The 27,690-nt window shown below is 34.9% G+C and overlaps 1 protein-coding gene across 48 annotated transcripts in view; it reads left to right on the plus strand.

The window, feature by feature from the left end:
* RIMS2 (regulating synaptic membrane exocytosis 2) overlaps positions 1–27,690 on the plus strand; it is a 507,129-nt gene that overhangs the window by 377,645 nt on the left and 101,794 nt on the right. For 36 of the 48 annotated variants that reach the window (XM_031650105.1, XM_031650083.1, XM_031650085.1 and 33 more), the window contains one exon: positions 17,641–17,882. The exons of 11 other annotated variants lie outside the window; for them this stretch is intronic. In XM_031650105.1, coding sequence (XP_031505965.1) covers positions 17,641–17,882 — 242 coding nt within the window. Of the gene's footprint in view, positions 1–298; positions 542–17,640; positions 17,883–27,690 lie in introns of those variants that run through there. One more of the 48 variants, XM_031650128.1, reaches the window with a different exon arrangement.

Raw genomic sequence — 27,690 nt, forward strand, 5'->3', positions numbered from 1 at the left:
GAATTTAGAAAAGAAGCAAACAATGGGATCCAATTGCCACTTTTATGTTATTATTGTGATTATGAAAGAATGTATGGAAGATGAGAGGATAAAAGTAAAGATTCTAATTCTTAATTGCAACTAGTAATTTTCTAAATTCATAAAATACATATTTTCTGTTTCAGTTACAATCAAATGCGTATACACATTCAAATAATTTTGAAAGTTATTCATTTTCCTTGTCTTATTTTCTATGTTAAATAATTAGAACTAAGATAAATGCATTTTAGAGTATTCGTTATTTTCGTGGATGGAATATTCATGTTCTTTATTAATCTAAGCTTATTCATTATTATTTTAAAATTCTGCTTTGCAGACTTTCTTTTTGGGTCATTTTATAATTTGTCTTTTGTAACAGAATTAGATTTTATTCAATAATCTCTGTTTCCTTAAATTTACAGTTGAAGAACTGAGGTCAGAGAAATCAATATCATATGTCTCAGGGTATATGCTGTATATGCTATCTAGAGCTAACGTTGGAACTCCAGTCTCATGAGCCTAGGTACTTACTACCTACATTTGCTAATCATTTAAAAGCATAGAACAACCTTTTAATAGGCCAAATACTTGAATTTCCAACCTTTTTTCTGACCTGCTCTATTACAGGAGGGAATGAAAGCAAAAATGTTGACCAGGTAGACAGAGATAAAATAAACCTCTGACGGTAGGTGTTATAAAATTCCTGACTAAGGGATATAGGAGGACAGATAAGCACAATTACCACAGCATATCATACCTATATGGTAAAGTATTATGGTAACATAAAAAGCTGTATGGTAACAGCTACATGCAGACAGTTTTTACAGGTCTGAAATAATTGAGCAAAACAAAAGGAGTGACCTGAATGTTGTTTACTAAACATCAAATGAAGACTTAGTATTTTTTCACATGGCATGTAGTTTGTATTCTGTAAGTCTCTGCCAGCAATTCTCAAAATGTGCTTGATGGATCTGTACCATCAGCATCACCCGGGAATTTGTTAGAAATGCAGTTTTCAGGTATCACCCCAGACCTAATGAACCAAAAAGTTTGTGTTTTAACAAGCCCTCCAGGTAATTCTGATGCAGGCTAAAGTGTGGCAACTCCTGCTCTAAGCTAAGGGGAATTTGTATTCATCTTCTTATACTACTGGTAAAGTTGGTAACTAAAAACCTAAGTTCTAGTTTCAGACTGCTGGGTTCCAATACTAGCAACAAAACTTTCAGCAAACTTCATAACCTTTCTGCCCTTCACATTCCACATCTGTGTTTGTACCATTTTAAGTGAAGTATGTAACATGTGAAGGTGCTGAGTTGGAAAAGAGCTTGACATTTTTGAGAAATTTAGAAGAGGTTACTGTGGCTAAAGAGTTGTTCACAAAGACAAATGGCTTGACATTTAGGTGAAAGAGAAAGGCAGAGACCAGATCTCCAAAATCTTGTAGGACCCTATTAGAGAAGAGAGTGGGATCCTGAGGTCCTGTGGAAGAATTGATTTTTCCAAAGAGAAGGGACACATTTTATTACAGGCAGAAGAAACAGAGGATAGGGTGCAGAACAATTAGGTTTATAGACTGGTATTTGGAAGGGAATTCCTTCTGATATTTTATATTATATGGATTTTGGATTTTTCCCAAGTACAATGAGAAGACACTGAAGAACTTTAGTAGTAGACTGCCATAAAATGATTTGTATTTTAGAAAAATCACGTGGCTTCTATGTGGTGAATGAGTTGTAGTTGGAACATAAGCATGTAGGATGCTGTTGCAGTAAAGTAGACAGAGTGGCATGGATTTCAATGGTCAAAGCCTGGATGGGGAGAAATGGAAGGATATGTAAAATATTTTACAGATAGAATTTGTAAGACTTAGTGATAGATTAGGTGTGGGGATGAAAGAAAGGGGGAAATCAAGGGTGCTTCTGGATTTTTACCTTCAGCAACTAGGTAAATAGTTATACTCTTTACTGAAATAAGGAACACTGAAGAAGGAATATATTTGAGAGAAGAGATTAAATTCAATTTGGAACAGATCAAATTTGTGATATTCTGTGTAACATCTGAGTGCTTGTTACAAGTAGGCAACTGGGTAGATAGTTCTGAAGTTCAGAAAGAAGCTCAGCCTACTACTTAAATTTGGAGATTATATATATTTACAAATATTCATTAATATATGATATATAGTATCATGTATCATACAAAGAGACCTCAAAAAACTTTGTGAAAAAAATGGAATTAAAAGATAAAAATTTTTTAAAATAAATGTTATTTCTCAACACAAGCCCCAGCAAATTCAAGATACTTTGGGGCCAGGCATGGTGGCTCACGCCTGTAATCCCAGCGCTTTGAGAGGCCAAGGCGGGTGGATGTTTTGAGGTCAGGAGTTCAAGACCAGCTTGGCCAACATGGTGAGACCCCATCTCTACTAAAAATACAAAAATTAGCCAAGCATAGTGGTGAGCGCCTGCAATCCCAGCTACTCGGGAGGCTGAAGTAGAACTGCTTGAACCCAAGAGGCAGAGGTTGCAGTGAGCCAAGATCGCACCACTATATTCTAGCCTGGGCAACAGAGTGAGACTGCGTCTTAGAAAAAAAAAAAAAAAAAAAAAGACACTTTGGAAGTGATAATACCAGTGTATTAGTTTATCCGTAAGAAATTTAACCATGTCACAGCAGTCTTGTTTACGGTATTAACTGAAGAAAAATAGGTGCCCTTTAAAGAGTTTTTAAGATTGGGAAACAAAAAGAATTCAGAAGGAGCCAAATCAGCACTGTAAGGTGAATGGCTAATGATTTCCCATCAAAACTATTGAAAAATTGCCCTTATTTGATGAGAGGAATGAGCAGGAACATTGTTGTGGTGGACACTTCTCTGGTGAAGCATTTCTAGGCAGTTTTTCTGCCCAGAAAAAAGCTTTGGCTAACGTTCTCAAAACACTTTCATAATAAGCAGATGTCGTGATTCTTTGACACTCCAGAAAGTTAGCAAGCAAGATGCCTTGAGCATCCCCCAAAAGTAGTTGCCATGATTTTTGCTCTTTACCAGTCTGCTTTTGCTTTGAGTGGACCACTTCCATCTCTCGAATGTCATTGCTTTGATTGTGCTTTGTCTTCAGCATCGTAGTACTTAAGCCATGTTCTGTCTCCTATTATGGTTCATCAAAGAAATGCTTCAGGATCTTGATCTGACTTGTTTAAAATTTCTGTTGAGCCAGGCGTGGTGGCTGACGCCTGTAATCCCAGCACTTTGGGAGGCCAGGGTGGGTGGATTGCTTGAGCCCAGGAGTTTGAGACCAGCCTGGGCAACATGGCAAAAGGCCATCTTTACCAAAAATACAAAAAATTAGCTGGACATGGTGACATGCACCTGTAGTCCTAGCTACTTGGGAGACTGATGTGAGAGAATCACCTGAACCGAGGAAATCAAGGCTATAGTGAGCCATGATAATGCCACTGCACTCCAGCCTGGGCAACAGAATGAGACCCTGTTTAAAAAAAAAAAAAAAATATGCTGGGCGCTGTGGCTCATACGTATAATCCCAGCACTTTGGGAGGCCGAGGCAGGTGGATCACGAGGTCAGGAGATGAAGACCATCCTGGCTAACATGGTTAAACCCTGTCTCTACTAAAAACCCAAAAAATTAGCTGGGCATGGTGGCGTGTGCCTGTAGTCCCAGCTACTTGGGAGGCTGAGGCAGGAGAATGGCATGAACCCAGGAGGTGGAGCTTACAGTGAGCTGAGATCGCGCCACTGCACTCCGGCCTGGGCAACAGAGTGAGAATTCATCTCAAAAAAAAAAAAAAAAAAAAAAAAACTTGATTGAAAGCTCTGCTTTTGTCTGCAGGTAATCTGAATCCAACAGGTTTGGCACCCATCAAGTGGAAAGTTTACTGAACTTTAATTTTTCAGTCAGAATTGTGTAAGCTGAACCAGTTGAGATGTCTGTGGTGTTGGCTATTGTTTGTGCTATTAATTGTTCATCCTTTTTGATTAGGGCACAAATAAGATTAACTTTTTCCTCACAAATTGATGTGGATGATCTACCACTGGGGGGTTCATCTTGAACATATCCTGTCCCTTCTTAAAACAAGTCATCCATTTGTAAACTGCTGATTTCTTTGGGGCATTGTCCCTATAAACTTTTCATAAAATATTAGTGATTTCACCATTTTCTACCCAAACTTCATCCTAAATTTGTTGTTCTTGCTTCAATTTAAGCAGAATTAATGTTGCTGTGAAAGGGGATCTTTTCAAATGGATGTCTTATCCTTCTTAGTACCTCAAAATAGATCCTATTCAGACATGTTATAACAAGTTAGTATGAGCTTATTTTTGGTACGAAAAAAATTTGAAATTCATGAAGTTTTTTTCATAATATGAATTTTCCATGAATTTTTGAAAACCTCGTGTATATGGTGTAAGGGAATTTCATCTGATAGCTTCTATTTTCTCTATGAAATGTAATGAGAAGTCTGCAGAGAGGAAAGCAGAAGCTGAGAGGTTTGTATAGCATGAAGAAGGTAGGTATGCACTCCTTATTGTATGAGTGGGGAGAACATGTATGCTATAATTTTGAGGCCAATGTTAGTGAACTATAGTGGAGCAACTGCTCTGCTGAATTTTTTTCAAGAATGCTGATATGGGCCAGGCATGGTGGCTCATGCCTGCAATCCCAGCACTTTGGGAGGCCAAGGCAGGCACATGGCTCAAGCCCAGAAGTAGTTAAGACTAGCCTGGGGAACTTGGCCAAACTTTGTCTCTACAAAAAGAAAAAAGTAGAAAAAATTCATCAGGTGTGGTGGTGTATGTCTGTAGTCCTAGCTACCTGGGAGACTGAGATGGGAGGATCACTTGAGCCCACGAAGTCAAGGTTACAGTGAATTGTGATCGCACCAGTGCACTCCAGCCTGGGTGCCAGAGTGAGACCAGGTTTTTAGGTCTCCCAACCTAAAAAAAAAAAAAAAAAAAAAAAAAAAAAAACTGCTGAAATGTTGAGATGTACACAAAGAAGCAGCAAGTGGTAGGATTTATCAGGCAGTTCAGCCAGTTGGATGTCTTATGAGGAGGGATACTCAGAAAGTTTAAGATATTTGCAAAAGAGTGATTGAAATGATGGGCTGTGGAACCTAAGTTGGTTAAGTATAAGTGAAGAGGAAGGGGCTGATATTGGAAAAAAAGTGGAGGGCTCAAAGTTCTCATAATGTTGAAGAGTAAAGATAACTAATTAATTGAGCTAGAAGGAAAGGAGACAGAAAGCCTTGTAGCAACCTTATGGATACTGTTGGGGTAACGTTCTGGATAATGTTATTCCCATTTTATACAATATGGAGACCAAGGCATAAAGACTACTTTGATTATTCAGTTACAACTTGATTAGTGTAGCTATATCTTGAATGTGAGTTTTCTAATTAAATTCAGTTGGCTTACCAGTAGATAATTACTCTGCTTATTAAATATACAAATCATCCATATACTTTGTTCAACACTTTTGCCATAAATGTGTTCAGGTTACAGTGGCGACGTTTTTGATGACCCATTTATTGTCTATCTTATGTCTCTACTCTCACTGAGCATTTTTATCCAATTTTAATTAACATTTAGCTAGAAGCAATAATACAGCACTTAAATTGTCATCCTTAATGGACAAAAAGGGGTGTATGGGAAAATCTACATTTTGGAGTTTTGGAATGTTTTCTAGGGATAATCTAAGGAATAAAGGGAATTTCCAATGTTAATAATTATTTACCAACAAAACTGAAGAGTAAATTTATTCATGTGGATTGTGTATAGCATTTATGCCAGAAGTGTATAACTTTTTATTTAGTGCCAACCATAATATTTTCCATTTTGTAGTTAATAAATTAGTCTGTTCATGGAATCAACCTAAATGCCCATCAGTGATAGATTGGATAAAGAAAATGTGGTACATATGCACCATGGAATGCTGTGCAGCCATAAAAACAAATGAGATTATGTCCTTTGCAGGGACGTAGATAGAGCTGGAGGCCATTATCCTTAGCAAACTAACACAGGAACAGAAATTTAAATACCACATGTTCTCACTTATAAGTGGGAGCTAAATGATGAGAACACATGGACACAGAGAGGGGAACAACACACACTGGGGCCTTTTGGAGGGTGAAGGGTGGGAGAAGGGAGAAGAACAGGAAAAATAACTAATGAGTACTAGGCTTAATACCCGGGTAATGAGATAATCTGTACAACAGATCCCTATAACACAAGTTTACCTATGTAACAAACCTGCACTTGTACCCCTGAATTTAAAAGTTAAAAAAAATCGACTGTACTCACATATTAACAATAATCTAAAAATTAACAAATAAATTAGTCTATGAAATTAAATTTACTTGTATATTCATTATTATCAATCATCTGCATTCCAAGATTATTTTATGAATGGTTTTTATTGAATTACATATTTTTCACATTTGAAATTACCAAAGGTATGGGGATTATTTGGCTATATGAAATCTGAGGGACTGTTTCTTCGAGGCCACAGACCATCTCTGGTTATATAAAATAGCTGCTTCTTCAAATAAATCTAACAAGTTTGTTTCTATTTTTAGTAAAGCCTTAATGCCTCCATGTAATTGTAAATATACATAATAATTAGAGCCAACATATCTTAACCATATTCTAGACGTTGTGCTAATTGCTGTATATATGTTACCTCATTGGGGTTGCTTCGTTAATTCATGAGGATTACCTCATCACAACCTTGAGAGAGTTACATTTGTTTTAAAGATAAACTCATTTATTCAACAAATATTTGCTGAACACTTACCATGTGGCAAACATTATTTTAAAACCTACAATTTACCAATAAACAAAAGAGGAAAAGTCTTTGCCCCATTTAGCTTACAATCGTGTATATAATAAATAGATGGCATAAGATAAATAGCAGAAAGGTATATAATCAATAGAAGATACTTAGAAGTGAAGCATAGTTTTATTCTTGACATCCTCACTGAATAGATTGCCTTGTTTATTTGTTCATTTGTAGGTTTGTTTAATGAGATCACAGATGTAACAATGCTTCATATTTGTGTTAGAAATTCTACATGTTAGAAAAAAATGATTCACCCTTTCTTACAATCCAATGATACTCTTTTAATTATTTTTAAATGTATAATAAATTATTGTTAACTATAGTCACCCTGTTATGCTTTCAAATACTAGATATTGTTCATTTTATCTAATCATATTTTTGTACCCATTAACCATCCCTATTCTCCCCACCTCCACCTCGCCAGTACCCTTCTCAGCCCCTGATAACCATCATTCTGTAATCTAGATCCATGAGTTCAGTTGTTTTAATTTTTAGCTCCCACAAATAAGTGAAAACATGCAAAATTTGTCTTGCTGTGGCTGGCTTATTTCACTTAACAAAACATCCTCCAGTTCCATCCATGCTGTTGTAAATGATGGGATCTCATTCTTTTATATGGCTGAATAGTACTCCATTGTATGTGTGTACCACATTTTCTTTATCCATTTATCTGTTGATGGACACTTAGTTTGCTTCCAAATCTTAGCTATTATGAATAGTGCTGCAATAACCATGAGAGTGCAGATATCTCTTCAATTTGGGTGTATATCTCACAATGGGATTTCTGGGTAATATGGTAGTTCTATTTTTAGTTTCTTGAGGAACCTCCAAACTTTTCTTCATAGTAGCTGTACTAATTTACATTCCCACCAATGGTGTAAGAGGGTTCCCTTTTTTGCACATTCTCGCCAGCATTCATCACCTCTTTTCTCAATAAAATCCATTTTAACTGGGGTGAAATGATATTTCATTGTAGTTTTGATTTGCATTTCTCTGATGATCAGTGATGTTGAATGCCTTTTCATATACTTGTTTGCCATTTGTTTGTCTTCTTCTGATAAATTTCTATTTAGATCTTTTGCCCATTTTAAAATTGGATTATTACATTTTTTCCTGTTGATTGAGCTTCTTGTATATTCTGGTTATTAATCCCTTGTCAGATGGGTAGTTTGCAAATATTTTCTTCGATTCTGTTCGATTCTGTTCCATTGGGCTATATGTTCCATTTTTTCCGATTCTGTTCCATTGGTCTATGTGTCTGTTTTTATTCCAGTATCATGCTGTTTTGGTTAATAGAGCTCTATAGTATAATTTGAAGTCAGATAATGTGATTCCTCCAGTTTTGTTCCTTTTGCTTAGGATAGCTTTAGCTATTCTGGGTCTTTTGTGGCTCCATATATATTTTAGGATTATTGTTTCTATTTCTGTTTAGAATATTGGTATTGTGATACAGATTACATTGAATCTGTAGATTGCTTTGGGTAGTATGGACATTTTTAACAATATTGATTCTTCCAGTACATGAACATGGAATATCTTTCCATTTTTTGTGTCCTCTTCAATTTCTCCTGCCAGTGTTTTGTAGTTTTATTATAGAGATCTTTCACTTCTTTGGTTAAGTTTATCCCAGGTATTTTATTTTATTTGTGGCTATCATACATGAGATTACTTTCTTGATTTCTTTTTCAGACTGTTTACTGTTGCCATATAGAAATGCTACTGATTTTTGTATATCAATTTTATGTCCTGCAACTTTCCTGAATTTGTTTATCAATTCTAATAATTTTTTTGGTGGAATCTTTAGGTTTTTCCAAATATAAAATCCTGTCATCTGCAAACAAAGATAATTTGACTTCTTTCTTTCCAATTTGGATGCCCTTTGTTTATTTCTCTTGTCTGATTGATCTAGCTAGGACTTCCAGTATGATGTTGAATAATAGTGGTGAAAATGGGCATCCTTGCCATGTTTCAGATCTTTCAGGAAAGGCTTTCAGCTTTTCCTCCTTCAGTATGATACTAGCTGTGGTTCTATTGTGTATGGCTTTTATTGAGTTTACGTATGTTCTTTCTATACCCAGTTTTTTGAAGGTTTTCATCCTGAAGGGATATTTAATTTTATCAAATGCTTTTTCAGCATCAATTGAAATTATCATATGCTTTTTGTTCTTCATTCTGTTGATATAATGTATCACACTGATTGATTTACATATGTTGAACCATCTTTGCATTGCTGGGATCAATCCCGCTTGGTCATGATGAAAGATCTTTTTAATGTATTGTTGAATTCAGTTTGCTATTATTGAAGATTTTTGCATCTTAAAACCATGACATGTGCATTCTAACCACTGTATTATTTGTAATATTCTCTTGAATATTTTTCTCTCTCTACATGTCATAATTTTTACCCACCATTCAATACCCAAGTTTATAAAGCTTTTCTCATCTCTGATTCTCAATAGTATCCTTCCCTCTAGTGAAATTTCCTAACACTGGGTTTATGTCCCTTTTCTCTGTACTTATACCTTTTCTTTTGCTAATTTGTATAAGCATTTTCACTCATATTTGTACCCCTAAAGTATATGCCCCTTAGATCGTAACTATGTCTCATGTCTTATTTATTGTTCTTATTGACCACAGGGCCAAAGCTACCATTTGCCTAAATGGAGGCTTTGCACAGTTTAGAAAAAGTGGCACCTCTAGGTAGATAATTAGAAATGGATATTTGCTTTGAACAGAACAGTTAGAGAAAATTCCCTTTTTATGTGAAGAAAACAATGTATTCTTCCTTTTTGTCAATTTCAGCCCCTATATGCCAGAGCATGGAGGGCAGGTACCATTTTAGCCCCCACTTGTGTCCTTGGGACCTAACACCAAGTAGATGCAAGGTAGATGTTTGCTAAAGGAATCAATCAATTTGTGGCAAGATGTTTACTATGGTTTGAATTAGCTGAGTCCAGAAATGTTTGAACTAAAAATTCAAGGAGAAAAAGAAACAAAATGGAAACCAGGTCATCTCTCTAAGGATGATTTAAAAAAAAAAAGTAGCTGAAATCATCAGAGAAGAGATACAGTTTTTGTAAGATACATGTTATAATGAAGACATTTTAAAATCATAATTTTTGTATACATTTTTATCTTAAATCCACAGAGAAAGCAAATGACACCTATTTTTGAAACATGTACATTTTAAATGTAGTTTTTGTGTTTAATTGTTTTTAAGGAAGACAAAACAGCTAGAGAGAGTGTAGGGACATATAACTAGCATAATAAAAGATACTGAAAAATTATCCTTTCATAATAGACAAATGATTAGGAACCATGAGCATGGTGTAATAAACAGAGAAACATATGCTTACGATATATAACATAATACATTTAAAATTTTTCTTTAAAGTAACTTCCTTCAAACTTATGGTGGAGGGAGAGGTCTATTATTCAATAATTTGGTAGATAATTTATAAATTCAAGAGATAGTAAAGGTTCAATATATAGACAGACTTAAGAGTTTAAATGAATTTTTTTATGTTCAGTTAATAAAGGAATATTCCTAATTTCCTTAAAGATTTAGCCTTCATAAATTTATCACTTTTAAGGAAGATAGCCATGATCTCTCCAGAATGCCCTTTGATGTTATATTTGGAGTCATAATACTGAGCTGAATCCCAAGTCTCCTGATACAAGAACCTGTGCATTCTAAGTTCTCACAGTCTTTGGGCAGTGCTGATGTAATACCTGAATAGGCAGTTAAATATGAGTAAGTCATGCAGGCCATGCATTTGTCCCCACACAGGTAGGCCTTATCCTATCTACAGTGCTCATCTTCACTTCATTCCATTTATATTTTGTTTTGTAAATTTTCTCCAACAAACATTCTCATTCCTGCCTCAGGATATTTGCACTTGCTCCTCTCTAAGCTTAGAACACGCTTCTTTTATCTGACTGGGTTCATCATTCAGAGCTCAGATCAATTGTCTCCTCTTCAGAGAGGCCTTCCTTGACAACCTTATTTAATGTTGTCCCCAAACTTTTCAGTCCCTTGTTATTTTATTCCATCTTATTTTCTTCAGATCACATATCACTATCTAAAATTATCAATTATTTACTTGTTTACTGTCTTTCACTATGACAGTATGAATGAAAGCTCCATGAAACAGGAGCATTCTGTCCTTTTCTATGCTATACCTCTTAATTTTGATAATAGTGCCTGCTACATAGCCTACTACTTTTAATTTATTTTTATTTATTTCAAATAATTTTTTATTTTTATTTATTCATTTTTATTTTTTTATTTTGCGATGGAGTTTCACTGTTGTTGCCCAGGCTGGAGTGCAATGGCATGATCTCGGCTCACTGCAACCTCTGCCTCCCAGGTTCAAGGGATTCTCCTGCCTCAGCCTCCCGAGTCGCTAGGATTACAGGTGCCCGTCACCACGCCCAGCTAATTTTTGTCATTTTTAGTAGAGATGGGGTTTTGCCATGTTGGCCAGGCTGGTTTCGAACTTCTGACCCAAGGTGATCCACCCGCCTCAGCCTCCCAAAGTGCTGGGATTACAGACATGAGCCACTGCGCCCGGCCCAAAGTAAATATCTTTTAAATAAGAATGTCCAAATCCTAGGAATGTGACATGTTAAAAGGGAGCAAACTTTAAACTAAGAAACAAATCGTTTTTTAAAAAAAGAAATATTTAATACATTGGAATTTTTGGCATTAACAAGCTCTTGGGAAAGGAATTTTGAAAATTACAGGCCTCCTAGATGCTCCTTAAATTATCCCAAATAAGCAGTGACCTACCTTGTGACCCCTGAAATACTGCTTCCTGCCATGAGACCTAAGACTTAAGAAGGTTAAACATAGATTAATTACTAATGGCTATAATCAAGGCAGATGTTTTTGACTAAATATACGTTGTTAATTAGCCAGATATTTCTCCCTAACCCTGGACATTTTGTGGCATAGACACAGACACACACACACACGCCCTCTAATACGTTTAGATACTATACTAATACATTCAAGCATATTAACATAATGTATTTATATATAGTACTTGCAATAGTGTTAAAAATACTAAACTTTACATTTCTGTCATCTCCAGAAGTCAAATAATTAGTATGAAAAACTCAGTTTTTACATACTCTTCAAAGAGAGGTTTTCATTTAACTAAATTAAGATTTCTTGACATTAGAGTTGACCATTGGAATTTCAGTTGTAAACCAAAACCAAGTTCTTATGCAGCCATATTTGTGTTTTACATGCTGATACTTGCCAGCAAATTAATCAAAGAGACTATGTCATATCATTTTTGTATCCCCATATTTGTCATAATAGGTGTTCATTAAATCTTTGTTGAATAAATGATTACTAGTTTACTAGCCTAAAATCATAGATGGTAATTTGAGTTAAAGTGAAATAAAGTTTGTGATGTAGTAAATTAGGATAATGATAATTTTAGCTGCCACATTTTAGGAAAGAAATGGTATTTAATATAGAGAAGTTTTTACATAAAAGGAGAACTTTAGACAGAAGCCAGATTTTTTTGTTGTTGTTGTTGCTGTTTTTTTCCCTGCAAAGAACATGCAAGAAATGGCACTTTAAAATCCAGACATGTATCCAATAACTGCCAACTGGTGCGATGAAGTATGAGTTATAATAGTAACAGGTATTCAGTTAATTTGTGGCACCTGGCTCAGGGAGCACAACAGTGGGAAGAAAAAGGAAGAAAGCCTTTCAAGATAACATGTTTAGGAGCTTGACCAGTCCTACTGGGTTTGTTTCTAATCTACTAGAATGCTATTGTCTTCAAACTCTTGAACACTACAAGCCCTCTCTATCACCACTTCCTTGCCAAAGGTGTTATAAATAGTTTCACTCCTGGAACTATCTCTGTCTACTTTCTATACTTCAATGTCTTTTCTGTCCCTGTGCCACAGTCCTAATACTCCATTGTATTAGCTGTTAGGCCTCCGTAGAATCACCCCAGTCTTTCATTCCTTGGTAAACTATTTCCAGACTACCTTCTCAGCTCTAATATGATGAAATATTTGTTTTGGCATGACTATGCATTCTTAAGACTCAGAATTTGTCTTTGTCTCATCTTTGCTATTTATTATCTTGAAGCCAAACCACTTACCTCTATTCATTCAAACCTATCAATGAAAACTTTTGGCCCTATAGCATATAAACTTCATTTAATTTAATCACATCTTCCAATAATCCCTAATATGCTATTTATGTATTTGGGGAATACTCATATTTCACTTGCTTTGTAGTTATTTGTTACTTTTCTCCTAATGATTGACAATACTAGATTTGCCTTTTTCTTTAACCATTCAGGATACAACTTTTCAACAACTATAATTTTGCCATAAATCAGTCTCTTGTATTGGCAGTTTTATATATTTAACTTTGAGAATACTAAATATATACAGTTTTTATTGTTTTTCTAAAGCCAAAAATTATAAATATGCACAAAACAATATTTAGAAATGTAAAAACAGTGTCCCTTTCTAGAACTGAACACCCTATATCAACACTCAATATATTGTGTAGTAATCTGTTAGGATTAGCTAGAAATCCATACTGTACCTTTAACGCGTGACATGAACTAATGTGGGTTGAATAATTTGACTTACATAAAAGAAGAAGCGATGTTGGTCCTTGATTGCTTTTTTCATTTGTCTGTTTTAGTTTTTTTTTATTACCAACACTTTTTATGTTTATTCTGGAAAAAACAAAGTAGAAAAAGACAAACTTTTTTTAAAACATAGCTATCAACCAGAAAAAATTAAAATGACTTTTAGCAGACTGGTCACAGTATAACATTTCATATTTTTGGCTACGTACATTTATATTTTTCCCCTAAAAATAAAATTTTTCTGAACACAATATTTTATTTTTCGTCATACTTTCTTCATTCTCCTTTTGTGCAGATGACTGGTACATCATCTCATGATTCTAGGCTTCTCAAATTACTTAGTTTAGCACAAAATATTTCTTCTTTTTTTATAAAACTATTTTTGGATTTCTGTCACTGGAAAAACTCTGGGATGTGAATTTCCCTATGTCCCCTCGTAGTAGGGTGAATCCATATTTAATACATATGTCACCCAAAGCTAAGTTACAAATATCTGCTTCTCCCTCCCCATCCCCCACCATCAAGAATATCTTTTTATGTCCATAAACATTTGTATATAACAGCATTTTCAAAAGTACATTGTCTTTTATTGATGAACATAATTTATTTAAACACCCACTATTGTTGGACATTTGTGGGTTTTCTCCCCTTGTTTTTATTTATTTTTTTTTTTGCTATTATAATCAATTTTGCAGTAAATATCATGATAGCTAAATCTATACACATTGCTAAGTTTTCCCTTGTGATAAATTGTAAACTAGAATTGCCAGGTTAAAGGGTAGGCTTGTTTTTTTTAAGGCTTTTGACATATATTGCCAAGTTGCTCTTTAGAAATCTATCACTGAGATCTCACCAGAAGTATTGAAATATACTGTATTTCCAAACCCTTATGAAATTTCTCTTTTAAAACAATTGCTAATGTAATACGTCTTTTCCTAACCAAATTGAGCATTTTAAAATATTGCCCATAATTACAAATTCTTTACTACAAAGTATTTCATAAATCAAGAGTCCCAAAACTTTAAAAATTTTGGTAGCTTGTGACCAGACACGGTGGCTCGTGACCAGACACGGTGGCTCACGTGTGTAATCCCAGCACTTTGGGAGGCCAAGGCAGGAGGATCACCGGAGGTCGGGAGTTCAAGACCAGCCTGACCAACATGGAGAAACCCCGTCTCTACTAAAAATACAAAAAAAAAAAAAAATAGCTGGACATGGTGGTGCATGCCTGCAATCCCAGCTACTTGTGAGGCTGTGACAGGAGAATCGCTTGAACCCAGGAGGTGGAGGTTGCAGTGAGCTAGATTGTGCCATTGCACTACAGCCTGGGCAACGAGAGCGAAACTCTATCTCAAAAAAAAAAAAAAAAAAAAAAAAAAATGGTAGCTTGTTTTTTTACATTTTTTGCTTATAGTTTTAGATGATGTCCAGTGAAGAAAGAAAAGGAACCCTAGCCGCAACCTTTCTCTCATCAAAACAAACCACTCTAGTGCCACTATTCATAAACTCATCCCTGGTGATCTCTAAGTTCAAGGAAATAAAAAGAGTATCCATCTTATAAAACTTTTAATAACCCCTTTTGGGCCAGGCTCGGTGGCTCACGCCTGTAATCCCAGGACTTTGGGAGGCCCAGGAGAGAGGATCCCTTGAGTCCAGGAGTTGAGACCAGCCCGGGCAACACAGTGAGACTCTGTCTACCCTGCCCCCGCCCCCAAAAAAATTAGCCGGGTGTGCTGGCATGCACTGTAGTCCTAGCCACTTAGGAAGCTAAAGCAGGAAAATCACTTGAGCCCAGGTGTTCAAGGTTACGATGAGCTATGGTTGTACCACTGCACCCTAGTCTGGGTGACAGAGCAAAACACTGTCTCTAAAAAACAAATGAATAAAAATAAATAACTCCTTTTGTAAATAATACTTTATTAAAGTTGTTAGGTTGAAGAGAAGTGTACTTGTTTCAAACCAAGTTCTCATTAAAATATTATCTACAAAAAGATGTATCAGTTCCAATTAGTATTTTATTGTAGTATCTTATTTGATTTTGGTCAAGTTCTTTATGGCCTTGATATTCAAACATAAAAATTCAAATGCAAAAATCACAAGATACAATTTTGTGAGTGTATCTTTGACATCCTTGGTAATTAGTAGATTAGGTAGCTCTTTAGAAAAGTATATGTTTTCAGTGAAAATTTCTTTTTCTTTTTTCTGAGACAGGATCTCAGTCTGTCATCAAGGCTGGAGTGCAGTGGCACCATCTCGGCTCACTGCAACCTCAACCTCTCGGGCTCAGGTGATCCTCCCACCTGTGCCTCCCAAGTAGCTGGGACTACAGGCATGTGCCACCATGCCTGGCTAATTTTTTACTTTTTTGTAGAGATGGGGTCTCACATGTTGCCCGGGCTGGTATCAAACTCCTGGGCTTAAGCAGTCATCTTGCCTCAGCCTCCCTAAGTGCTAGGATTACAGCCGTGAGCTACTGTGCCCACCCAAAAATTGCTATATAACAGAAACACTAGTTTATTCTAACTATGGAACATAGGTTATAATATAAAGCCTTAGTTTCTGTTAAACTTTGGCCCTTTTAAACTATAATAAGCCTTGTCTTTTTACTTTCTATCAAAATCAAACAAAGTTGAAAATTATCAGTTCAGGATATTACAGAAACATATTCTCTTCTCTTTTTTCTTCTCTTCTCTTCTCTCTCTCCTCACCCGCCTGTGCCTTCTCTCTCTCTCTCTCACACACACACACACACACACACACACATACACACACGGACTCGCTCTGTCCTGTTTCTGACTATGTATGCCACATTTTTTCTTAAGATGAATGTGAGGGATATAATAGTATACTTCACTATATATTTTTTTTAATTTCACACTGGGTCTTTTCCCTCTTAAATACTTGGAGAAGATATTACATAGGTTAACAAAAGTAGTATGTGGTCCTAGCCTTTAACCAGATTTTACTCTAGGATAGAAAACACTTTGTTTTTTTGGAAGACCAAGATATTGAATTAGATATAAGAGTTCACCTCAATAGGTTAGTTTTCTAATTCTCATCCTTTATGTAATGTTTAAAGATATTTCTGTTTCTTGATTCTTATTCTTTTTTATTACTTTATATATTAAACATTCATTCTCAGAACCAAAATAAAACTTTCCCCAATACTGAGTCAAAAATTGATGTGTAAATAAGTCTTTTCACTCCTGCAAAACAGACTGCTTCCCTCATATTCCTCCTAGGTTTATGGGGACTAGCTAGATAGCCTGCTTCCAGATTCTTCACTTTCTAATCTACCTCTACCATACCCCAGAAATCGTGGAAAAATCCAAAGTCATTTCTTTAATTACTCCCAGTTGCAGTATTAGTCTTGCAGTAGATTATTAATCAGCTCACATGCCTCAGTGATTCATTGATTGCTTTCTGGTGCACTGTCTGGAAAACTGATAATGATTTTTCTTTCTTTAAAAGAATGCAAGAAGGAAATCTTTCTTTTCTTTATTTTTGTAATATAGATTTATATCAGTAATGATGAAATTAAGTAAAGTAAAATAAAGTATTTTTTAATTCAAAGCTAATGAAAAATAGCAAGTCCTTTCATAAAAATTTAACTATTAGTAGATAAACTTTATTATGAGAAAAGTTACAGGGCCACTCTTGAAATGGATACTATATTATTGGCCTTTTTTTTTTTTTTTTTTTTTTTTTTGGTAAAATTTTCCCACTTGTCTAATTTCTTTTTGAAAGCAACAGTAAAGTACAGAAGAATGTTTTTGTAAACTTCTCCCTTATGTTGTATGCCTACCTAAAGGCATACTTCCACTTGCAGGACAGCATAGTGTCTTAAATGAACCCACTGATTTTTCATGAATTTTTTTCCTGTGGTTATGCAAACTTGCACCTTGTCTTTGACAGTAGAAATAAAATCATAAATCTGATTTTGCATATTTGCTGTAAGGTTGGCCCAGAGTAGCAAAGCACAAAATCAAGACCATGGTACTTGAAATTTTTTAAATCCTAAAAATATATTCCATTAGATGATATAATTTAATTATACTCCAAATGTTTTATCTAAAATGCATTTTCTGTCTTTTCCTTTTTACTCTTGTCCTCACTTTTAATGATCCATCGGCTGACAGTGTCTTTACATCCAAAATGCAAAGCAGACAAATGGGCATATCAGGGAAGAACATGACAAAAAGCACCAGCATCAGTGGAGACATGTGCTCACTGGAGAAGAATGATGGCAGCCAGTCTGACACTGCAGTGGGCGCCTTGGGCACCAGTGGCAAAAAGCGGCGCTCTAGCATTGGTGCCAAAATGGTAGCTATTGTTGGTCTGTCACGGAAAAGTCGCAGTGCTTCTCAGCTCAGCCAAACGGGTAGGAATTTTAATGTTACTTTTAACTTCATATTTGAGTTGTCATTACAAGATATATTTCTTTTCTCCTACTCATTTTATTGCAGTAATATGTGGATGATGACATGTTCCAGAGGGAAAGGGTATTTTAAACTAGTTAACCTTTCTGAGATCAACAATGATGTTTTTTCCAGTGATCAATGAGCCTGCTTCAAAATGAACCTTGGCTAGTGTTCTTAAAATGTAGATAATGTCGTTCCTCCTCAGGGAAGAGTTATGCTGTGACACCCAATTGCCAGTTGCTGATCCTTTGTAAAGATAATCTGAAATGGGGGATATTTGCTTTTCTTTAGGTTCCTCAAGTTGGAACCAGCTAAATTAATTTCCATTCCCAGCAAGATACTGTGAAGATGACTCCTCATATTTTGTGTGAATAATACAGTTCTTGTATTGCTGACAACCCAACTTCCTTTTCAGTTTGTAAGCAACATTTGCCAGTAATGTCAATTTTCTCACTGCAATTTTTATTTCCCTGTTAAAACTTCAAACAGCAATATTCTCCAGCAGCAGGGATGGAGGAATTTTCTGCTGACAGTGAAGATATTCAAAGCTTTGCTACTTTAAAATTCAGTTGCTAAATCACATCTGCAAAAACAAATTATAGACAACACTCCTACTCAGAAAAGCCACTGTTAGCAATTAAGAAATTTGCGAATCAGAGCGATGTCTTTTTTTCAAATGGGTGTTGATAATTAAACATTAAATCCTTGGTATCTTGGAAATAATAGCATATCTTCTACTTAACAAACAAATGCATGTAATATGGTGTTTCTTTTATTGCAAAATAAATTATAGGCAGCTGGATTAAATCTAATTTATGCTTGACTACTAGGACTCTTGTACATAGAAGTCAGATATAAATCTACAGCACAAAATAATTTAAGGTTACTTTAATTCTTGGACCCGGCTAATCTTGATTTTTACAAACTAATTGTAATTCTGGGAATTTAGTCTTATTTACAGTGAGCTGAGATCCGGCCACTGCACTCCAGCCTGGGCGGCAGAGCGAGACTCCGTCTCAAAAAAAAAAAAAACAATATTATGTTGAAATAATTATTTGGTGGTGATTTTTGTTATAGGATTTTTTATTTGTTGTTTTAAAATACTATTTTGCATTTTAATGTGTAAATAGAAGTTTAATTTATGGACAGTGGACATATAGATCATACTTTAATGACTTAAAATTGTTAATATTTATACATAATTAACTATGTTGTGCTAATATGATATATGTTGGCCTTTTGAAATTGAGATTTTTTTATACTTCTCTAATAGAAGTTCATTGCATTTTTTTCTTTAAAACTTACAAACATCTGTCAATCTAAAATTTCTCTAAAAAATAAAGTCTACTAATGTTTTTTAAATTAGGAACCTCAAATGGATGTTAATAAGACTACAATTTAGAAAATATATGAAACGAAATAATTAATTCCATTCATTCAGGGTTGTTATGTATAAATATTGCCCACTTACCGTGTACCAGACACATGAAGAAAAAAGATGAATAGGAAATCATTTATAACCCAAGTTGCTTACAGTCTAATAGAGGACAGATACTTAAACAGATTGCTTCAAGATCATACACCAGTGGTGAATCTAGAATTACATAGAAGGTACACTGGATGCTCAGAGGAAGGCCACTTGACTCAACCTGGAATTCCAGGAATGAATTCCTGGAGATGATACCTAATCAGAGGTATCATCTCAGTGACTCGAGTGGCTGCTAACCAGGTAAAAGACAATTAGAAAGGTGTTCTAGATAGAAACCATAAGAAACAAGGCATAGATCCATGATATGTGCAGGAATGATAAGCAGTTACATAATTTCAACATAAAATATTAGACTGAATAGCTAGAGATGAGGCTAGTAGATAAATAGAGACCAGGTCATAGAGCAGCTCAGATCATAGTTATAGATGATAGGAAGTTTTAAAAGGTTCTCAGTAGAGGATTGATATGGTCATATTTGTATGTACTTTATGTATAGTTTTTAGCCCATTCAGGCTGCCATTTGTTTATGTAACAAATAATTTTTGCATACCTATCATTTGCCAGGGACTATCCTAAAGAAAACAGAGACAGAAATCCTTCTTCTCTTCGAGCTTATATTCCATTGGGGCTACAATAAAGAGGTAAACTTAAGTCCACATCTGGAAAAGAGCATTTAAGGGTGAATTAATGGAGAAGTACAATAATTCAGACAAAAGATAAGCTCCTGAACTCAGCCAGTTGTAATACAGATAGAGAGGGGATGATAGATTTAGGGAATTTTTAAAGAGCAAAATTAGTAGTCAGTTACCTGATTAAGTGACTAATTGGATATGAGGAGGTGAAGGAGAGAAAATTCTAAGATGACTCCCATATTTCTGACTTGCATCACTGAGTGGGTGGTAGTGCCATTAATGGATATTGGAAATACAAGACGAGTGGTTGGGGCATGGTGACTGATGCCTGTAATCACAGCACTTTGGGAGGCCAAGGCAGGCAGATCACTTGAGGTCAGGAATTCGAGACCAGCCTGGGCAACATGGCAAAACCCCATCTCTACAAAAATATAAAAGTTAGCCCTTCATGATGACTCATGCCTGTAGTCCCAGCTACACTGGAGGCTGAGGCATGAGAATTGCTTCAACCCGGGAGGCAGAGGTTACAGTGAGCCAAGATTGGCTGCTGCCCTCCGGCATGGGTGACAGAGGGAGACTCTGTCCTGCACTCCCCCACACAAAAAAAAAAGAGAGAGAGAGAGAGAGAGAGATGTTGGGGAAAGAGGAAGAGAATGAATCTTTGATTTAGGAAATTTTGAATTTGTGATATCTGTGAAAATTTCCAAGTGGAAATGTCTAGAACATTTAAATAAACACTTTTGAAACTTGTGTCAGGACCAGGGACATAAATATGAGAGTTACTTAAATTCATGAACATGGCTGAAATTGCCCAAGAAGAATGATACAGATAAAATAGCAGTAGGCCAAGACAATGCCCTGTGGAGGATTAGCATTTTAGAGTTGTGCGGAGGAAAAGTCCAAGAAGAAGAAGAAGGAACAATCACAAAGAAAAGACCAAAATTATGAGAGGATAGTATCACAGAAGTTAAGATGTAGAATATTTCAAAAACAGAAGGGTCAGTATTTCTAAATGACCAATTTCATGTCTTTACATTTCTGGCATAACTCTCCCATATATCTTTCTTCGATAGTATTTGTATTACAAAATTATAGATCTATTGACCATACATTGAGATTCTGTAACAATACCGATTTGGTTTTCATGTATGAGTAGTTATAGGTTTTTATCTCAAAAACATTGACATGTTGGCAGATTTAAGAAATGTAGTCTTGTTTTTTGTTATATGATAAAGTTCTTCCTATCTATTACATAGCAAATGACAAGGTCTCTTTGTCATTGTCTTCATTACATTTGGTGACATTATAATGGGTACATTTTTAATAGTTCTTAAAATTTGCAGTTATTCATACCTACTCACCTAATAGATTTGACCTGCTGACAATAGAATTCAGATTATCTCTCATTTTAAAGCCCAAGTTTAACTGTAGCATAGCCAAAAATTACTGGACTTCAAACTTTCAATGGATTTCTAAGTTCTGTATTTGTGTGCATATGTATATGTGTTTAAAATAAGATTTTAATTATGCTTTATTTTCTTAAGAAAAAAATGGAATCATAAGCTCCAAAAGTATTTGAAACAAATCTTCAAATTTCAGTATTTGAGCATATATTCTAGTAGCTTAGATATTAAATTATCAAAAGTAATTATCTACAGCAATGAACTAGTTTTATAATGCTGTATCTTATAATAGCTTCTTTCTTCAGACATAAATATATAAGATGTATTGAGTAACTTGCCTGAAACAAATAAATTCTTTGTGTGTTTTCCACTAGTATGTTTGTATTTTCAAAGATTTGTTTAGTATTCTCTTTATTTTCCTGGTCTCTGTGTGAAGATCTATATGTAATTAAGGTAAAGAGTCATTATGTCATGAATGATATATCATAATGATTTCAATTTTTTGAGATGGTATTTACTTTTGTAAAAATAAATATTATTGTACCATCATGGATTTCAAGATCAGACAAGACAACTTACCTCCCTTCTGAAGAGTAGAAACTCAGCAAAACGGGGTCTTCCTAAAGGATAGTGAAATGATTCTGGATGATCTCACAGTAATTATATGTAAATAATAATTGGCAAAGGAGAAACCTTTTATAAAGGTATGTTGACCAACACACATAGTGACTAAGTTATATCTCTCTTCTGTCACACTATTTGTATGTTCCATTGCCTGTTAATTGGAAGCTCATCTTTTAAATCACTGTTTCTAAAGAATTGAGTATGACTTGATAGGCATCATAACCTAGTAGAGAGCATATAGAGGGAATAAGGAGACTTGAAATCTATTGCTTACTCTGGGTTATATATTAAATATGGACTCTTTAAAAACTTACCCAGCAGATCTGAGTCATAGTATGTCTGTCTGACTGATGGAATTGACATGTGCTATCCTAAGAGCATTTCTATAAAGATAATATTTTTAAATGTATGAAAAGTACATTGAAAACTTAAAATCACATAGTAGGTATAAGACATCAATAGCCAATTTATCCTCATGGGGGAATCAAGAATTCTGTTTTAGACATGATTTTGATTTTGAGATGTCCATTAGACATCTAAGTACAGTATTACATGATTAATTGCATAGATTAATTCAGAGCCCAGTAGATCAAAGCAAAGGATGTAATTTAGGAGTAATCTGCAGGTAGCATTTGAAGCCATGGAACTGGATAAGATTATTTATGGTAACTTCAGTCAAGAAGAAAACTAAAGACTGAGCCCTAAGACATTCTACCATTTAGAGGTCAGGAAGAGGAAGAAAATTGATCAAAGACTTAAGAGAAAGCAACCATTAAAGGAAATGTAAAAAAGGATATCTTAGAAACCAAATGAAGAAAATATTTTAAGAAACAGACCATGATCAACTGTGGCAGGGGCTCTGACAGGTCAAGTAAGATGAAGACTGATAATTTACCATTGGATTTGGCAAGATGGAGAAATTTGGTAAATCTTGACAAACCTTGCAGTGGAGGACAAAGCCTGATGGGAGCTTGTAAAGAAAATGAAGAAGTGAGTCAGAGTCAGTGAGAATAAAATTATGAACACCTAATGCTCTTTAAGCACTTATTATGTGCTAGACACAGTTCAGAGCCTTTACATGTGAATCATTTAAACCTCACAACAAAGTTATGAAGGAGGAATGAGTTATTATCTCCATTCGATAGATGGGGAAAAAAAGTAGGGAGACAAGAAATAAATTTCCCCAATTTACCCAGCTAATGTCATGGGTAGAAGTTGGAATTTGAATCCAGACAATCTGGATCTGGAGACTTCACTTTTAATTTTTCTGTTACAGTCTAGAATAGCACTGTTCAATAGAACTTTTGGCAGTGATGGCAATCTCCTATATCTGCACTGTCCTGTACAATATGGTAGCACTAGTCACATGTGGCCATTGAACACTTGAAATGTGGCTAGGGTAAGTAAGTTAACTGACTTCTTGATTTTTACATTTTTAATTAGATTATTTTAAATTTAAATAGACACATGTGACTAGTGATTACTGTACTGGACAGCACAGTTAAAAACAATTCTTTCTAGGATTTTTTTAAACAAATAAATAGAAATTCTAAAATGGAACTATAACTTGGGGGAGAGATAATCAAAGAAGAGCTTTGTTTTTTTAATAAGAGGGACTTACTTGTGGGAACAACTGGGTAGGTGAGATCCTGAACTTAAGTGGAGATCATTGGTTGTAACCTGTGGTCACTCAGGTATCTATGCTCTTTTCATCTTGTAATAATTTATAAGTTCACACAGTACTTTGAAGTCACTCTTGTTATAACATTTAGCAACTGTAATCATTTAGTCATCTATCTCTTGGTTAAACTGTTTTTCTTGTTTAGTTTCTTCTTCTCAGTGTCTGGTGTTATATCACATATGGTGATCCTCAGTGAAAGGCCCATGAACTCCATGAGGCTACATGATTCACTTCCCTGGGGAATGGAAAGAAATAGTAGAACTTACTTTTAATTTTTAATCTAAAAAACAAAAAAGAAATTAAACTTTACAAATATTTAATATATGGCTTCACCTAGAATTCTCACTCTAAATGCAAGATGGTCTCATGCCTTTCTGGGGGTGTTAGTTTTAACTAAACTAATAATGAGAAAATAGGAAAGTGGCTTAAAAAGGTTATAGCGATGAAACTGTGGTTTGAATATAATACCAAGTTTGCAACTTTTACTCCTAGTTAAGCTCTTCATTAGCCCCCAGTGAAGACAATACGACACTTTAAGATCTGACAAGAAGTTTACCAAAAAATTCTGTTATCAAAAAGATTAATAAAATATGGATTTACACCTACTATTATTAACAATAAACCTTACCCTAGGTTTATACTTTACATGGCCTATGGTGTGTCTCTGTGATGTTTCTTTTTCAACTATGACATAATTAAAACTAAATATGAGAAAACTGAACTTGGAAGCAAACTTTCAAAATACTGTATTTACCTAACATACATTACCTGCTGTAATATATACAAACCCTGAAAACTTAATACAAAAGTTCATTTATTGATCAAATATCAGTCCAAAGTAGATATTTCCAGTAGCCTTTTCTGTAGTCATGCAGGGCTCAAGACTTCTTTCATCTTGTGGGCTTTCCCTCTTAGAAGGCCTTAGAGCCCTTTCTCTTCAGCCAGTACATGGGAAGTCTTTACGGACAGGAATTGGAAATGGTAACATCACTTCTGCTTCTATTCCATTGGCTGCTTAGTTACAAAGCTGATGCTGGAAAATGGAACATTGGGAAATATAGCCTTAGAGAGTGCCCAGGAAAAGGAGCAAACAGGTTTAATAAGCAAACTACAATCTAATACTGCCACATAGCATTAAGCCACTGTTTTCAGACATTATAAGGCATTTTACTTCAAATATTTTTCCTAAGAGCATGACTTATTTTATTATTTAAAATAACTATTTGCAAATACTTATTTAATTTTAATCACCTGTTAAAATATCTACATATATTTTATGTATTGTAAAAGTATAGTAGGATATGTGTATCATTAATAAATAATTTTTTACAGAACTGGAAGTGAGATTTTTAGAGGTTTAAAACTACCGACCTAGTATGTAATAGCGCTAAGTGGATGTTTGCTAAGGAAACGTAGAAAAACTCAATTGCTAGCCAACTCACTGTAATCCTGGATCCATCCTTCCTAATGCTTACTTTTTTGGACAGCATTCAGACCAGGTTATACAGAAAGTGACTTGATGTATGCCCTATTAATATACAAGCCTACATTAAATACAATGATATCTGTGGAAACAACTAAGTAATAAGAATAAAAGAGATGTTAAGTAATAGTATTATCTTTTCAAATCATCACAAATCTCAAACTAACCCTATAGGATATGGCATGTTAATGTAGGATTCTAACAATGTGCTTTTACCACTAAATTTAGGCATATTTCTTGCCTTTAAAATTAAAACTATGTTTTAGCCCTTATAATACTATCATTCATTATTTTAAAATATTGACTCATGCTACTCTATGTTATTTACTAACTTCAGGTGGCTCAAGTATTGTAGGCGAGGTAAACAACATTTTCTGGAAGTGAAAGCTGGTGTTAATATATCAAAAATTGTGTTAAGGTATTTATGTAGCATCTAGGCTCAACATGTAGCTAAGAAAGATAGCAGTTTCATTGTTCATGGAAACAAATTTAGTATTTCTCAAATTTGAATTGGATTTCATATTATTTCTTCTAAAAAACATATTTTTAAAATACTTTTAATTGTGGTAAAATACACATGACATAAAGTTTACCTGTTAACGATTTTAAGTGTACAGTTAAGTGTTATTAAATATGTTTATTATGTTGTGCAACCATCACCACAGTCTATCTCCACAATTATTTTCTGTTGCAAAACTTAAACTATGTATCCATTAAGCAATAACTCTTCATTCTCCCCTCTTCCCAGCCCTTGGTAACCACCATTTTACTTTGTCTTTGTGAATTTGACTGTTCTAGATATTTCTACCCATCAGAATTTGCTTCTTTTTTAAGGCTGAATAATATTCCATTATGTATATGTACATGTCTATACCACATTTTGTTTATCCATTCATCTGTCAGTAGGCACTTGGGTTCCTTCACCTTCTGGTTATTGTTAATAATGCTACTTTGAATATGGGTGTACAAATATTTCTAACAGGCCCTCCTTTAAATTATTTTGGGGATATACCCAGAAGCGGAATTGCTGGATCGTATGATCATTTAGTTTTTGTTTTTTGAGGAACTGCCACACTGGTTTTCTAATTATTATTATTATTATTATTGTTATACTTTAAGTTCTAGGGTACATGTGCACAACGTGCAGGTTTGTTACATAGGTATACATATGCCATATTGGTTTGCTGCACCCATCAACTTGTCATTTATATTAGATATTTCTCCTAATGCTATCCCTCCCCCAGCCTCCCACCCCCTAACAGGCCCCAGTGTATGATGTTCCCCTCCTTGTGTCCATGTGTTCTTATTGTTCAGCTCCCACTTATGAGTGAGAACATGCGGTATTTGGTTTTCTGTCCTTGTGATATTTTGCTGAGAATGATGGTTTCCAGCTTCATCCATGTCCCTGCAAAGGACATGAGCTCATCCTTTTTTATGGCTGCATCGTATTCCATGACGTATATGTGCTACATTTTCTTTATCCAGTCTATCATTGATGACATTTGGATTGGTTCCAGGTCTTTGCTGTTGTGAATAGTGCCGCAACAGATATACGTGTGCATGGGTCTTTATAGCAGCATGATTTATAATCCTTTGGGTATATACCCAGTAATGGGATTGCTGGGTCAAATGGTATTTCTAGTTCTAGATCCTTGAGGAATCACCACACTGTCTTCCACAATGGTTGAACTAATTTCCACTCCTACCAACAGTGTAAAAGCATTCCTATTTCTACACATCCTCTCCAGCATCTGTTGTTTCCTGACTTTTTAATGATCACCATTCTAACTGGTCTGAGATGGTATCTCTTTGTGGTTTTGATTTGCATTTCTCTGATGACCAGTGATGATGAGCATTTTTTCATGTATCTGTTGGCTGCATAAATGTCTTCTTTTGAGAGGTGTCTGTTCATATCCTTTGCCCACTTTTTGATGGAGTTGTTTGATTTTTTTTTTCTTATTAATTTGTTTAAGTTCTTTGTAGATTCTGGATATTAACCCTTTGTCAGATGGATAGATTGCAAAAATTTTCTCCCATTCTGTAGGTTGCCTCTTCACTCTGATGATAGGCTGTTTTGCTGTGCAGAAGCTCTTTAGTTTAATTAGATTCCATTTGTCTATTTTGCCTTTTGTTGCCATTTTTTTTTGTGTTTTAGTCATGAAGTCTTTGCCCATGCCTATGTCCTGAATGGTATTGCCTAGGTTTTCTTCTACAGTTTTTATGGTTTAGGTTTTACATTTAAGTCTTTAATCCATCTTGAGTTAATTTTTGTATAAGGTGTAAGGGAGGGATCCAGTTTCAGCTTTCTACATATGGCTAGCCAGTTTTCCCAGCACAATTTATTAAATAAGGAAACCTTTTTCCATTGCTTGCTTTTGTCAGGTTTGTCAAAGATGAGATGGTTGTAGATGTGTGGTGTTAATTCTGAAGCCTCTATTCTGTTCTGTTTGTCTATA

Source organism: Papio anubis, chromosome 8 (assembly GCF_008728515.1).
Source record: "Papio anubis isolate 15944 chromosome 8, Panubis1.0, whole genome shotgun sequence".
Taxonomy (NCBI): domain Eukaryota; kingdom Metazoa; phylum Chordata; class Mammalia; order Primates; family Cercopithecidae; genus Papio; species Papio anubis.